Source organism: Pygoscelis adeliae, unplaced genomic scaffold (genome assembly GCF_000699105.1).
Source record: "Pygoscelis adeliae isolate BGI_AS28 unplaced genomic scaffold, ASM69910v1 Scaffold10, whole genome shotgun sequence".
NCBI classification, from domain to species: Eukaryota; Metazoa; Chordata; class Aves; order Sphenisciformes; family Spheniscidae; genus Pygoscelis; species Pygoscelis adeliae.
Genome location: NW_008824053.1, coordinates 9,442,726 through 9,459,384, shown reverse-complemented (window position 1 = coordinate 9,459,384; position 16,659 = coordinate 9,442,726). Strand labels below are relative to the sequence as shown.

Here is a 16,659-nt window from a genome sequence, read left to right as displayed (position 1 = left end):
GAGATATTTAAGAAGAGAAGAAGAAAAGAAGAGAGAAGAGAAAAGAGAGAAGAGAAGAGAAGAGAAGAGAAGAGAAGAGAAGAGAAGAGAAGAGAAGAGAAGAGAAGAGAAGAGAAGAAAAAAAAGAAAAGAGAAGGGAAATGGAGAAAATGAAAAAAGCCCTTCCCCCCATGGATTTTCTATTGTACTGTATTGTGTAGATCTTGACAAAATGTATGTCTGTTGTTGCTCAATAACATTAATAACATCATATGTTCTGAGGGCTTCGGGGTGTGAAAACTTTCAAGTGGCACAAAAAAACTTTGAGGTTTACACAAAGAATTTTAAAAAACCTAACTTTGGTTGAAAGACTCCTTGCTGCGTATTCTCTCATATTTTATGTTTGTTTCATAGGTGAATAATTTCAGTATGGTTTTTTCCCTGCCTTCTTTATAATGGCATTGCTTTATTTGAGTTTGAAACAGAAAAAAGCAACTAAAAGAAGCAGTTTTGCAAATGATGCTCAATTATGGTTCTGAACCTCTGTTTGCTCGGCTAGGCTTCACTGATCTTTCATTAAATTTACACTGTTCCTTTAACAGTGTGGATGGGCTTGCTTTCTTGCTTTTTAAATAAATCTTATTTTGTTTTGCAGCATTTAACATCAGAATCTATTAAAAATGTTAGTAAATGAACCAAATTTTAGCTGGATGTCATCCAGATACTGTTTGTAGATCCTTGGTTGTAATCCCTTGGTTGGTTCCTGTGGACTTCCAGCTGTAGAATGAATAGGATTAATGTATTCCCCAACTTGTTTCTCCAGAAAGATTGTGTGGTTTTTCCTCCTTCCTTCTTTTTCTTTAAAAAAAAATCCTCCGAAATGAAAACAAAAGGCTGCTGTAGGAGCACAGCATCACTTTAAAAAGAATCACTTTCATTTGTTAACACTTGTTATGTATGTCCTTAGAACATTTTTGTTGTGTCAAGGAGGGAGTATCTGATATTAAAAATGCAGACTCTGCTTTAATTAGCTGCATGCTCATACTTTAATACAGCATAATGTATTTACAATTTGATAAGACAGGAGATAGAGCTGATTAGCAGTTTAGGGAATTAATCCTTCACTGAATACCTTGTACTTGCGCTGATCGTGAGAGCTATTCTGAAGCTCCTTATATTTAAAATTGTAATCTATAATATCTCCTAAACCAGCAATTTTTCAAAGTTAATTATAAGTCAGTCAGCAGTTGTGGGTAATTATATGCAGACTTACTTTTTATCTTATATTTGTTGGTGAATGATATATCAAATAACTTAGTGCACACACTGTAGTCTGCATAACCCACCTAATGTACTTATTAATCTGAAAAAGGTAGAGTGAACTGTGATCAAAGTACCACGAGCATGGAGAATACACACCGCTATTTCTTCAGAAACTGTTATCAAGATCGCAAGCACAAACAACGTGACCAACCTTCTCTGCCGGCCTGTCACCAAGATCACTAATGTCAACGAGAGCCTTCCTTTTGCCATTAATAGGCTCCGTAAGAAGCTCTATGGGCCAAACCCCCTTATTCTTCAGCCACGTAAACCAGCTGCAGAACTGGAGAGGTTTTGCTGAGCAAGGATGGGGCGGGCAATGGGCAAATGTGGGGCCTCACGGCAGCGGACTCCATTTCTTTTTGTCCCAGCGGGACTCCTTTACACAAATACTATTTACACTGTCCGTTGCACAGGATAATAGGATTTGGCCCTCTGCATTAAAGTAATACCCATTAACTACGATCTTTTCATTCATCAATCCATTCTAATGGGAATAATCTGTACCTATCTGGGGAACGGGAGAGGTTAACGCCGGCTTCTTGGAGTCAGCTGCCAGAACACAATTATTGTACAATATGTCTCAGGTAGCCTGGCAGGAGGTAGTATTACAGGGTAATGAGGGTGAGCTTAACTTCTGAAATACCCGGTCATTTCCAAGATTTATGAAAGTCTTAAGTCGGTTTTTGCCCCATTTTGAAGCACTCCATTAATAAAAAATATCTATAGCAAAGTGCACAGACTGCTTTTACACAATGTTCAGTGTCTCAAAACAGTAGCTTTTAGGCAATGTAGTGTGGTGGTTGTTTTTTTTTTTTTTTTTCCTTTTTAACCTGAATTAGAGGCCTCTGGAACTGCATTTTGTCCTTTGGGGGACAAAATAGGTAACAACAAAGTAGTTGTAACTGTCCTGTGACACAGAAATGCAGCAGAACTTGAGGGAAAACAATAACATGAACTCATGGATAAATCCAGGAGAAAAAACTAGCTAATGTTAATAATATGTCAAGTGTGGCCTTTAGAGAAAACTGGTAATCCAACAGGTATCCTAAACTTAACATATTCTGCTTCAACCTGATACTCTGCATGTTCTTTGCTATGAACATACCAGTAGCCTCAGCTATTTCTGGGAAAAGTAATGTAAAAAGTTCATGTTGGACGGTTGGACTGAGTAGGAATATGGAGAAGTTGGACTGAGTAGGACTAAAGGGGAAATGGCCTTGATATAACTGATATCCCCAAAGAGCCATACATATTTCAACAAATGGGATGGGAAGTCAAATCACCTAAAATGCCTGGCCAAAGATACAACCACTTAAGATATTTGAATTTGTATCCAAAACTGAGCTTCTAATGAGCAGACATGGAGGTAGTAGGCTGTAAAAGTCACCCAAAATATAGACAGGCACAAGGAATCCTGGATCCCCAGATCTTCCAGCTGGGACAAACTGAGGGACTTCTAGATGAGAGACCCTGAAACATCTAAAAAGGCTTCAGCTGCTACTTAGAGCCAAATGTTGTGTTTTATACTTACTTTGGCTGTAATCACGTGTTTTCATTTTTTTAATTAAAGCACAATCTTGAGATCTTGTTGAATAAACCTTCGATGACGTTATAATTAAGGCTGCCTTAAGGTGACAGGCAAGGTGAATGAGAATGAAATGGCAAACATAAGGCACAGTGTCTCCGGAGAGGCAGCAAGCTGGAGCAGAGCAAGATGTGCAGGCAACTGTGAAACCGAGCTCAGGACAGGCTTTGCACAGGCCTGGAAAGGGCCAGCCTGGGGACTGCTGCTGCCACGCGCCGGCTTTGGGGAGACGTTACCTGTATAATGAGCAGAGCTACTCCGCGGCTTTGGGCAAACCCAAAGCCTGAAACGTTGTGGCACGGCCACAGTTTTATCGAGTGAATAATGATGTTACAGTGTGACACGGTAAGTTCTTGTGCCTTTGTTTTCAGTGTTATTACATGGCTGAGCAGTCAGAGAAACTGCTGCATGTCCTGAGAGCGGCTTCTCGGCAAGTCTAATAGGCTAAAGGGGAATTGCATTGATTCCAAGCCCAGAACGGAATTTTTGTTTCTTTTTTATTTAACAAACCACCCCAAACTGCTATTGGGCAAACAATGCACTCAGTCCTTACTATTTCACAAGGGAAACCTCTGACTTTCTCCCTGGAAGCCCAATTCTGTGAGGTGCTGAGCATCCTCAGCCCTCCCTCCCCCTGAGATTCAGTGGGAATCAGGTTTCGCTCAGTGTGCTCGGGTGCACTACAGGACTAATTTTAATAATTAATCTATTCCTTTTTTTTTTTTTTAAGTGGTTAATCAAAGACAAGGGTTGATATAGGAACAGCCTCCGCTCACAGCATCTTCAGGGAATCATTTATCCTTAAAGATATTTGTAAAAGTATTTTTAGCTTGCTTAAATTCTAGAAACGTTGTGGTATATTTATGAGCAAATGGTAGGAAATTTAAAATATGTTTACGTGAAATAGACATTAAATAAGGGCAATTATTAGGATCCCATGAAATCAGGATTTTGTAGATACGGGCAACTACATTTATGTATCTGTATAACCCAGGATAATCTCCGAGGAACCACAAATCTGGATGAGCTAGGTTTTATTGTACATCTGTGACTGAGTTTAAAGGAAGGATGCTAAGTGTTTGGTACATCTCTTTTGGGGAGATCATCTGTGTGAAAGGTCACGAGGATTTAGGACTTTGGAGTGACTTCTGGCCCCGTTAAACCAACGGCAGAACTCCTGTTAAATGCCACACTCCCATTTCCTCCAGTGCTGTCAAGGCTTTACCTCTACAAATCATAGAGAGCGATAGTCTCAAGGGATTCACGGGCAACGGTGGACACTGCTCTGGGTTTCACTCTGCAGATTAGCACTTGCATGTATCGTGGATGCACGCTGTGGTATAGAGCAGGATAGTGAAATTTTCCTGCAGCTGTGTTTTGGGGATGTCCATGATACAGTTCCCACGTTCACAGCTGTGATGTTGGTGGGTGAAATAAAGCAGGCATGCAAGGAAGAGTTCAGAGCTGTCTTGAGTGGTAAAAGTCCTAGGATCAGATCTGACCCACAGCCACAGCATCAGTCTGGATAATTTCCTCTTGTAAAGAAATTCACGGGAGGGAAAAAACAATTGCAAATTCGAAGAAATTTCCTGGTGCTTTCCTAATCATCTTGTCAACAATAAAGAGGTTTTGCCAAAGGAATTAGCCTGAGGAGCTCTGTTCAATCAATCACATGTATTTTAGGATAGGACGGGAAAGACTGTGTGTAGTGCTAACCTACCTCCACCTAGAGCGAGGACAGCTCTGTAAATGTGTTTGCAGATGCATCCCTTCCTCTGTCTCAATGCTACCACGGCTAACTGAACAGAGTACTTCTGCATAGGCTTCTGTAATGAAGGAAAACTGCCCAACAGTGGGCATGGGTAGCGCAAGATACTGCTGCTTTGGCTTCTGCTCCCAGCAGTTCTGGGACCACCGCAGCAGAACTTCACTCATCCACAATTCGTAGAAGCAAATAACAGAGCTGTGTACATATCAAGATATAGTAATATTTACTTGGTTCTTTTGCCTAAGATGAGGATCCAGAAGAGCACTGAGAAACAATCTCATCTATTGTCTAAGCAAATTACAAACTTCCCTGTTGATTGCTAACTGTATTTTGCAAACTAAATAATAATAATAATAATAATATAAAAATGAGCACATAGGTCCTAAAATGCTAAATGTTCCAAGCTGTTGGAGTTCTGCTAATAGCATATTGCTTAGCAACTACTATATTTAAAATAGGTCCTTAATTCCACTGTTAAATGTACGTATTTTACATACTGGAAGAGTAACATAATGTTCTATCCTCAAGTAAATATGATGTTAGTGCTTCACACTGCATGAAATGCTCTCTGTGTAGGTACAGAATGATAGTTATTTTTAGTTGAGCACTGAATGGTATGAAATACACAAAATTTAATAAAGCATGCAAAACATCTGCCTGCAAATGAAAATATTTGCACTCATGTTGAAGAGTTGTAGTTTCTTTCATAATTAATTACAATTAAATTGTAAGATACTGAGTGAAGTGATATATCATCATTTTGCCCCATCAAGGTAGCTGACAGCTGTCAAATTTGGCAACTAAGAATTTTTTTTTTCCTTCCTCCCCCCCTGCCTTTTTTTAACCAAGACAAAAGAGCACTTGAAAGCTCAGAGGGAAATGGTCCATCTTTCATGGCGGTAGCTCAGTTAGCACCTGGACATCTGGTAAAGTGAAACAGATCAGGACGAGAGGCATTCAAGAAAATTTTGTCCAACTTTTTTTGTTGAAAAACGTCAATTCATTAGCACTAAAAGACATTTACTGTTTTAGGCTATACTTTCACCAGGAAAGGCTTCCTGACTAGGACAGCTTTTCTGATTAAAACCAGAAAGGACACTCCTGAACAATGAAAATCCCTGTGGCCAAGGCATTTATCCAGGATGTTGGAGACACAGGCACAATTTTCTGTTGTACTTAATATTCAGACTAGGCTATGACCCTTAGTTTCTCCAGCCTCTGTACCAGCTATTCACTGCTATTGCTCTGTCAGCCCCGCGGGATCTATTCCATGCCATACAAATAATTAAATATTCACTGGAGCAGGGAGACCTGGACCTCCCTCATGCCCCAGTTCCTCATCCAGGACTATCTAAAGATAGTTCTTTTTTTAACAGCGGAGTAATTGTTTAATATGAGACTGAGTTTTTGAGGCTATTTCCAATACACATGTATTTATAGAATGAAAAAGGAATTGGTAATTTCATATATGATATCCTTGCGTAAAAGATAAACTCCAGCCTTTCAAAAGTTATTAAAACACTTTAAATACCAGCCTTTTAAGGCTCTCTAGTGTTACAAAGAAGAGAAGGTATAAGAAAGAGACAGCTAATTCTAAAGAGTCAGACATACTAGTTCTGATTCAGTCTGAGCACTTTACATTCAAACTTCAAAAACGAAACTCCCAAATCATTCCTTTTTCCTTTCTTAGTCTTTGTCTCAATAATTGATGAAACCATCTATATGCTGATGTCAGATCTCACAAAAAAGAATGAGGAAATTTCTCCTGCTGCTCTCTTAGGCATATACTTGAATTTTTTACATATATCATATTGAATTTGGCTCTTTCAAAAAATGTCTGAAGTTCAGAGCAGCTGTATCTGTATCAGTCTTTACAATGACCCTCATTATGAGTGTTTGAATTAATGAGCTTGTGATGGTCTGAATTCTGCCACAGAGAGCAATACATTTCTGTCTCTCTGGCTGTATGGCTAATGGCTGGGTGAAGTGACAACATTCAGTGGGTCATCGTTATTTCAGTCAGGGGAGAACGGAATTAAGCTATTAACAATACAACAGTTTAAGCTTCAGAATGAAAATGTATGCCATATTAATTGCATAAAATTGGACACAAGCTGGCAGTCAAACAGCCTGGGTTTGTCTCCTGTCTGATTTATCTCATTATCATGTCCCCAGTGAATATACCTTCTCGAATGCTTTAGGTATACAACAGGAGTCTTATCTGGGAGTAGAAAATGTAACAAAAACATTAACAAAACCCCTTTAGGCTATATTTTGGGGAAATATTTTCAGTAATGCAGGATTAGAATTTGATGATTCTAAGATTTTAATAATTTCACTTATTTTAGAAGTTACATAGCTAAATGAGTTTATTTCAAACCCTGTCTCAGGAAATATATAATTTTCACATAGGGTTGCTTTTTATATATGATACTTCAAAGTTGTTCTTTTACATACCTCAAGCTGTAGATTTAGACTCAATTAAATGTTTCCTTTATATTTTTAGAACATTTACAGCAAGCTGTAAATACATAAATAAATAAATAGATGGGGTTTCGATATTTTTCATCAGAATAAACAGCTTCTCAGACTTCTGGATGCAATATTGTTTCTTATTGGTTTGAAAAGCTAAACACATACTCACCTAAATACTTTTATTTAACCTCAGTTCTGCAGCCAAGGGCAGGAGGGATGAACCAATAGAGCTGTATCTGACCTCAGCCATAAACATTAGCCCAGCTAGAACCAGTGGTAGGTCTGGGGTCTATCTTGCTCGCAGTATAATTAATTACTGGATTTACTCTTCTTTTCCAAGAAGCTTTTGAGAAGGTGTATTTACTTGGGAGTTGATAATGACAGAAATCAGGCTGTTTAATGAACTGAGGCCAGGTGCATCAAAGACTTCAGACTACGTGTTACACCTCTCCTATGGTTTCTTTGCATAAATGCAAGCCTGTGTTAGGCTGCATCTAGAGCCTTATGCAAGGAGCCCTGCAGAATTATTTTTACGTGGCAAAGAGGAGTGAAATAGTTATATATTATCGTTTAGCACAACTAGCTTCAGTGAACGGATGAGCTACCAGGAGGGAGGCAGCATCAGGAGCACGACTGAGATGTTGAGTCTCACAACAGGCTATATTTGCCATTTTAGAGATGAATGAATAGAGTGAATAGAGTGAATAGTTGGCAGAAAGCTGTCTATGCCTTCCACAGTCTGCCAAATCCTCTAAAGGATTTGGACCTTTGCTTTTTAGAAATATTCGTGATTCTGCTGTGGATGCGGCCACAAAATCCCATGCTGTGGCTTACGATCTTACTCAAAGCCACAAAAAGTTCTTTCAATGACCAAGTGAGATTTCCAAACAGAGTATTCACATGCAATTACCACTGTGAATTTAAATTTGCTTCTTTAAATGCCTGCAAGTGATGAATAGTAGGACAGTAGAATAGTGGAAGAAAATGTGATTTGAGTGAGAAAATATGTAGTGTGGATGTATTCATTATGTAATTACTAAGAAAGTCCAAAAGACGTCATCAGTCTATGTTAACTATCTAAAGCAAACCTACGGTGTCCTTTCAATGAACAATTTAGGGTAAGCATATGTGTTTACAGTAATTGTGCTTATAGCAAGGCAATGTATAGAATCATCAAGAGCTTATTAAGCAATTAACAAAAAAATAAAAATGACTGATTTGGACAGTTGTGTGGCTTTCCTGAGACTTAATATACATGGATCCATTAAAATAGCGGGCACAGTTTATCCCGCTAGAAAAGAAGGATGCCTGGGACATCGACCTGCACCAAGCTGTGGGACGTTCCAGGAAATCTGCACAGGCAGCTAGCACCTGCGGGTGCTCTTCCCCTTCTCCTTGGCATCCACCTGTACTCCCTCATCTGCTGACTCTGCTCGCTTCACTCTTGATGACAGAGGACACGCTTGACTTTTCAAGTCTAACGGTCCTTTCAGTGAATCTGAGGGAGAACTTCTTCACATGCTTTTTCTTATAACACTACTAGCTAAGTTGATTTTTTTTAAAAAGACCTTTTATAGGGAACATCTTTCAAGGATCTTTGAGCCTTATGTAATGAGTTTGTTCCTACGTAACAACATAAGAGCAAGTAATTTCCATGTTGTAGACTAATGGCCACAGCCTCTTTTTCCAGGTATTATTTCCAGGGACTTTAGAACAGGGGCTTTAATGATAGAGGGAAGGATGGAAAAACCTTAATTTCATGTGAAAGCCCTGGTCTTGCTGAGAAACTGCATCCATTGGGTAGGGCAGTATGGAAGCTGTGGCTTGGAGATTAAAGCTGGTTCTGTCCACTGAACAGGGCAAGTACTTTCCGACTCAGTGATTATTTAGCACAGCAGGTATTGTTGTTGCTGAACAACATTGCGTTTTGAACTAATCTGTTTCAACCAAAGTTGAAGACTCAGTCTTTAATGCCACTATGTAATTAATTATCTCCACTTTATCCACAATGGCATAAGAAACGCAACAGAGACACCTTTAACTGAAGCCACAGAGGGGCTAATGAAAAGGGGACTGTTACTCTTTCATAAAGAAGAATAAAGCCATTGCTTGTCCCTGTAGGAAATTTATTTCCACTAAAAAGGCAGACTGAGGAACAAGAGTAGATATAAAAAAATGTTTAAAACAGCTATTTTCTGAAAAATGCACAGTAAACGGTAGAGAGTATACTTTTCTCATCTATCTTAGAAACATAACCAGGCATTTATCACAAATAACCCTTTGGAAAAAAACCCACAGAATTTTCCAAAGCATAAATATTCACTAAAAAATGTGAGATGGTGAATGTTTGTTGTGATGGAGATCAGAGGTCAGAGGTCAAACAACTTTTTCAATAGTAATCCTTAGAATATCAAGAAATATCAAGAGTAACGAACATGAGCTGCTTCACTGAAGAACAGGAATAATAATGTGAAGAAGCCTGAATAGGCAGTGTACCTGATTACACCAGTGTGATGTGATTGACCTCAGAGGGGCTGCTTTTCTTTTTTTTTTTTGTCTTTTTTTCTTTTTTTTAAGTGGGAGCAATGGACTGTCAGACTGCTCAATATTGAAGTCTGGGAAGATGTAAAACTTTAAACTCTTTGAATATTTACTTTTCTACAAGAAAGATGTTCAGTTTGAATGGCCTAGATTAGAGTATTAAGTACATGAAATTTGTGAATATATAAGAAAACAGCAGAGTAATGGATTTGGCAGGAAATTTTTCTGCATTGATTGCAGCAGTATTACTAATCCTGAATCAACCTAAATGTACAGAACTGAATAAGTATTAGAGCTGTCCAATAAGATTTGATGAATGCACTATTCCATTAATTTTACCTTTTTTGTTGAATAAATTATTTGACAAATAATGATAAAATTCATCAAATAAATTATCTGATGAATATATTTTTTAAGTAATCGACTAGCTCTAATGAATATGCAGGCAGTTCCTTAATGAAAAGCATTACTCTACTGTTAGCCTGCTTTCATCACTCGTATGTCACTTTTTTGTATTTTGCAACTGCAATCTGTATATTTTATTCATTTAGCCATTCATTTATACATGGGAGGTTCAAAACAGTATGGTTAATCAATCACTGCAATTCTTAGAATATTTTTGCTTTACAGTTGATTATTCATTAAATTTATGACATACAGGAATGCTTTATAAAAAGAACTTGGCTTTTCTGAGGACACCTCTCCCAAGAACTATTCTTGGCTTGTATGTTCCAAGTCAAGTTTACAAGAATGCTCTGAAAATTGCAGGGTCCATTTATAAGCCATTTTTGTAGTTGCAAACACTACAATTACCAATTGTCTCAAGAAACCGGAGCTTGAAGCCAAGCCAGACACCTTCAAGGTCCCTGAAAACACACATTAGAGGAGTAAAACAAGCAAGAGCATACTGGAGCCACCTCCTCACTGCACAGTGCTAGGATGTTTGGATAAAAGCCACAAAGAGGATTATTTGGATGATGTTCAATTTTGGAAATGTTCCAACCTCAAAGAGCAAGTCTGTATTTTGTTATTACAGAGGTGATCTCAACAAATAATACTGATAGATTTATACTGTTAAACAGCAAATTGCACCTGTTAATGTTACAACATGTCACACTTCTGGGTCCTGGTGCCTCACAGAGGTACGCCAATTTATTGTGGCAGTGACAGTGGGTACAAGAGTCAAGCCTGCATGACTCTGTCAACACTGCAAATGTGCAAATCATGTTATCATAGGTGACTTTGAACTTGCTGCATGAAGCTCAACTGAACAGATTTAATGGGAGAAGGTTGTGGGAGAGAGGTATATTAGAAGGGTTACCTATAGCTGCACTTGGAGTAGCAGTGATTCTCTGCCAAATTTTCATTTTAATGGCTTGTAGACTTTCATAAGTACAGTGTTAATAGTCTTTGCCCAACCCTTCCAAACGATGTCATTTCTGCTGCCAGCTGGACAACTAATATAGAGCTGTCCCTCACAATAGGTACAAGTGGAGGTACTTATCACAGAGTTTAAAAGATGAAGTTTCCACAAATGTCAGTGATACAGAATAAAGCACTTACATAGGTCTGCTCCCCCTCAAAACAGAGCGAGCTGTCATGCCAGAGGTGGGGAAAGCCATGTAGAAGTCCTCCACAATGGGAAGGATCTTGTTCTTGGCTGACATTATATGCTCATCAAAACTGCAGCTGCATTACCCTGCAGACAAACGGTTATTTCCATTCTACACACTTCCTATTACAGGAAGATTATTATTAAAAGAGTGTATTACAAAAGAAAAGAAAATGTTCTAGGGATTTTTTTTTTTTTATTTTCATACCTTTTATCTCTGGAGCTTATATTTGTATTTGCCTCAGTCAGACATGGGTTGTGGTGTGTGTGAATGTTTGTCCCTTAAAGCTTGTGATAAATTGACTTTTCTATTAAAAAGTTTAAATACTTGTTATAAATAATTTCTCCATACTTGTTATGCTTTGATCTAATCTACTGCATAGTTTTAGCTAAAATGGTTGTGGTTCTAAAGATTACAAGTATTAGGAGGAAGAAAGAAGTTGTAGAAATTATCTTCAGCTTGCAGCTTGCTTTACAAAGGTTTAAAATGCCCTTTCTTTCCTAGCTCCATCTAAAGAGCTTCTGACCCACTCCTTTTCATGTACAGTCACCAATCTAATAATAGTAATAATAATACTAAAAAAATTTTAGGTGGGATCAATAAGGCCATTGCTTTACACTTAAGAATTTTAGTAGAACCTTAATAGTAATAAGCAAACACCTTCAGAAGTAGTGTTACTGCTTAGGCATTCAGACAACTTAGTTTGTACTCCTGATAAACACTTGAGTTCCCTGTGCTTCACTATTACTGCAGATTTAAAGCCCGAGGATGCATTTGAAATCATGTGCAGAAAATCCGTTGGTACAGAACTGGTTCTGTTCTTCATCATTTAAATGCTGTCTCAAAGGCATATCACAGTATAATCCAAACCACAAATCTCCTGGGCCCTCATTCACAGAAACTGAAAGCACCATTTGGGTACCTGGGCATTTGTGCTGACAATGTTTAATGTTTTTGTGGAAGAATCAGATTTGTGGTGAGCAGCTCACCAGAGGGTTGGTATCCAAACTCTCCAGGCTATCTTGGAAAACCTGCAAACTCAATGCTATTAGTAGACGAAGCTCAGGATTAAAAGTAAACTTGAAGGTGCCAGATTTTCCAGCTTTCTAAATGAGGGTTGCAGTGCACTAGCTGGTTACCCCAGAACAAAAATAACATTTCCTTTTCAGAGTCCTTAATCAGTAATTTTTTTTTTTTTTAGTTAGCTGTGGGCAGAATGGGAATCTTGGAAAGAGATTGTCTTCTGTAATTAAAAGGACTTCTTGAGTGCCACTACTTTGGAAAGAGTTTAATCTTCGTTATGGTGGTGCCCATGCAGTATGCTGAACAGGAAGACTGGACAGTTGGAACAGAATTACCACCAACAACGTGCCTTCCACAGAGCAGACATCTAACACCAATTTAATCTTCTAAAGTCAGTACCTATTTTCATAAATTTTTCCATATTTTCCTTAGACAATAACCTGGACAGGGCACGAGCAAAGTAGCTAGCTCCCTGCGCTCTTTGAAAACATCCCTCTTGCAGTTTAGACTTCAATTTGCCATCACCCCATCAAAACAAGCTGTCCAAACACTCAAAAAAATCACACAGCAGATGAAGCAGCTTGCTGAAAGTGAGTTGCTTTTCCTCCCTGGTCTAGTAGTGCATGATTATGAAGAGTATATAAAGGTATGCAAATACTGTGAAAACAAGTTATCACAAAACACTTCCATAACACAAACAAAACCAGCAAAACAACCGCAGGGCTGTTTGCTGTCCAGCTACAGCTCCTCGTGTGGCTTCACTTAGGCAAAGGAGTGGGAGAAAAAAAAGAAACTGTCTGGCTGTTATCCTCATCCGTAGGAGGACTGCATTGGTGCATAGGGCCCGTATCAGCTTCTACCACTTCCCCTTTTTCTTTTAATTTGCAGGGATTGCTGGAAGATCTGGAGTGCTCAAAGAATGGCTGTGGGCCTCAGAGCCCAGCTTGCAGGATTTGCCTCTGTGGCCAGCTAGACTGATATCAAAGCCACTGCAGACCTGCTCTGCCTCTGTACTGTGTACCTAAGATCCCGCATCAGGCACAGCTCAGCTGGAGCTGAAAACAAGGTTACAGATGCATAAATTTTTGGCATTTTGTATATTTTGATAATGCAGTTTTCCTGTACTAACAGTGCAGTGATACATCACTGCCCATAAATCTTCACCTGAAGGCAGATGAGGAACAGGAATGAGAGCAACAACAACAAAATCCCAACCCTGCTGCCTTCGTGGAAGAAAGAGATAAGGTCCAAAGAGGAAATAGGAAATTGTCAACTTAAACCTAAGAATTGTAAGAATTTCCTAGTGAAGGATGGTCTCTCCCCATGACTTTGTTTTACCATGGTAACCTGTCGGCCATCAGGGCCATCTGACCCCAGAAACACTGAGCCAAGAGAGGTTATGGTGCCTTGCCTCTCTTGAAGTCTGCTGTGCTCACCAGGAGGGTGAGACTGGGGAGGCATGACCCTGCAGTTGCATCTGGCATGTTGCTTCCCGGCCTATCCCCAATCTACAGTAGGAATCTGGGGTGGAATTTGACCAGAATTATACCTACTTTATTCAGCTTTGAGATGGCTAATGTATTGAAATAAAACTGTTCTACTATCATCTTGTGTGTGTTAAGCACTGCCACTTCTTCCTTTTTACAAATCCTCACATTTATCACCAAATAGCTTAAAAAGCAACGAAGGGTTATAACTGACTTGACCATAGACGTCGCGAGGCCTCACCATTGTATCTTCTCCTCCTGTTAGCTCCAGCTATTGCCAGATCACTGTCAACCCAGTCATACACAATAATGCCCCATTACAGTTGGAATGGTTTGTTAAACTTTATAGCACTTAGAAATGCTCCTGAGGCACCAAAAATGTCTCGATTCAGAATTGAGCATGTAATACCTGCCAAATTTGCAGGTTTGAAACCACTTCCAATAAGAATTAAAAAGGCCCTCTTCACAGCTGAAATAGGGCTATCAATACTTAACTCGTCTGCCCATGTGAAATAGCGGGTTCTTTTCTCTGACGTCGCAATTTAGTTTAAAATAGCTTTGATGATGACAGGGTACACGCGAGTGATAAAACCATAAAGACGACAATCTAATCTTACAAAGATGACCGATCACTGGTAAGAGATTAAGTCACACAACATTTGAAAAACCAGATTATCTCTCTGCTAGGATAGTGTCTGTGTACACCTCCTGCCGAGCCATGCTGAGATGCCAACGACATACAAAGATGCTACTTCTTAAAAACCAGAAATGCTTCACAGAATTTCTCAAACCATTGGGGTTAAAAGAAAGAAAGCAAGTAAGAAAAAAAGCTCTGATCTTATATCGAGCTTTTTTTGTCAAACATTCATTTTTCAGGCTAGTAATGTATTTAAATGTACAGCATATAAATAATTTAGAGACACTATAAAAAGGTCTAAATTAGCCAATTCTGCCCTATAATTAGCACTCACAGCTATGCTGGCAATGGGTGGGTGATTATTAAACACCTTTTATTATCGGTTTTATGTACTACAATAAAAAATGAAAATTATACTTACAAGAATTATTAGACATGCTGGTCCTATAAAGCTCCATATAAAGTTATTCTTTGTGCTGAGCCAACATCTGAAAAGTAAACAGCAGAAAATGCCTTGAAATGTGCTATTGTGACTACTGCATCCTTAAGTATGTTGATTTGGACACAGAAACAGCAACTTACACTTCTGTGGTACCATAGTACTTGTATCCCAGTGCGGCGGAGATTCCAACGACCACGGCTGGACTGACGTAGCCGAAGACATAGAAATTCTTGTGCAAGAAACCCTTGTTGTAGATGACTCCCACAACTATAAGGTAGAGGTGAATACCTTCAATGCACATCCATGCAAAAGCAGCTAGAAGGAAATAATGGAGTAATCCAGCAGTAATTGAACAGAAGAGCTAGAAATTCAATCAGAGAAAGCAAGAGTCATAATTCTATTAATATGTCTCTGTTAATATAACAGCATATGCACAGCAACCTAGTGACTCTAAAGTGGTGGTCCAGCAGTCCAGATGTAATGCTGATTGACAAGAACTTGACCTATACCCATGAGCACACCTGTTCATTAGTGTTTTCCTTAGCAACTGGTAAAATAAAGAGACTACATTCAACTTTTAAAATTGGTGCACATCTTCCCAGAAAAACTGCTTAAACAAATTGACAAGGTTGATCCCACAGTTACAGCTGAGTAGTCTATATGCTTTCCTGATCTAGACAAATTTTTATGATTTTGATAACAGTGTAATTAGGCATCACAAGGAATTATTTCCAAAATAACTTTTGTTATTATGAAGTGTTTTTAAAATTATATTTCTCAGTCAATCAATACTGGAGCGCTACCTCAGGGATAGCAGCTCGTATTTTTTCAAGTAATTTTAAATTGTATTCACCTACTTATAGTAGGGGTATTTTGATAATTTAGGCATAATTTAATTTCCTAAAACTAATCTGAGATGTAAAAGTCAACAGCCCAACTTGTATGAAAAGTAACAGGGACAGGCTACCTCACATGTAGAAGGGAAAGGGGTCCTCCAGCCAACAGCGCAATATCTTAAATGCCAGCTTGGGACGGCAGCTCTGGCCTGGATTTTAGGGAAAATTGTCACACAGCCACCCATGTGGCTTTGTACAGCATCCAAATGGATGTAAAAAGTGAAAATGCTAAACACATTGAGACCACAGTCTCGGTTAAGGTGACAGTTTAAATGAAACCCATGGAGCAAAGTCAATATACACCAGCTCAGACGAAGGCCCTACTTCTTTAAATGACCATTTTATATTTCCTGTTACTAGACTGGGAAGTCAGTGTCACTAGAATATTCATACTGATACTAGGAAATACTAGAAGTAGACGGCAGATTGTATCTTATACCGTATATTTACTTTACAACACAAAATCAAGATAGAAGTGAAAACTACCCACCTTATTATTGTTCATATTAATTCCAATCAGAAAAATAAGTTCCGCCAGGAAAAGACTGCAGCAGAGGTTTTTGTGAATTGTCGTTCTAGTGCTTTGAATTTCACTGAAGAACCAGAATGTAAAAATGCACATGGAGAGGCAAATCAACGAAATAATTATTCCTAGCTGAGTGATTCTTGTAAGAATGTTATAATTTGTAACACCCTGGGGGAAAATTATAATATAATATTTAAAAGAATAGCTTTGTACCTTCTCAAGAAAGACCTCATTCTATAATACAGTTCTTTTCTTCTTTTCTACAAAATATTAATCAAAACTGTTTGTAGAGTTTCACTGCAAATGTACACTTTTGATAATCTAAAAAGTATTGTTTTTTTGTGAGACAGATATAATTCTAGGG

General features: G+C 38.5%; 1 protein-coding gene across 2 annotated transcripts in view; it reads right to left on the bottom strand.

Annotated features, from left to right (window-relative positions):
• The window catches only part of ELTD1 (EGF, latrophilin and seven transmembrane domain containing 1), a 78,042-nt gene that overhangs the window by 5,505 nt on the left and 55,878 nt on the right, over window positions 1–16,659 (bottom strand). For both annotated transcript variants that reach the window (XM_009333819.1, XM_009333820.1), the window contains 3 exons: window positions 16,260–16,463; window positions 15,014–15,234; window positions 14,853–14,919 (listed from right to left, as the gene is read on the bottom strand). In XM_009333819.1, coding sequence (XP_009332094.1) covers window positions 14,853–14,919; window positions 15,014–15,234; window positions 16,260–16,463 — 492 coding nt within the window. The remainder of the gene's footprint in view (window positions 1–14,852; window positions 14,920–15,013; window positions 15,235–16,259; window positions 16,464–16,659) is intronic.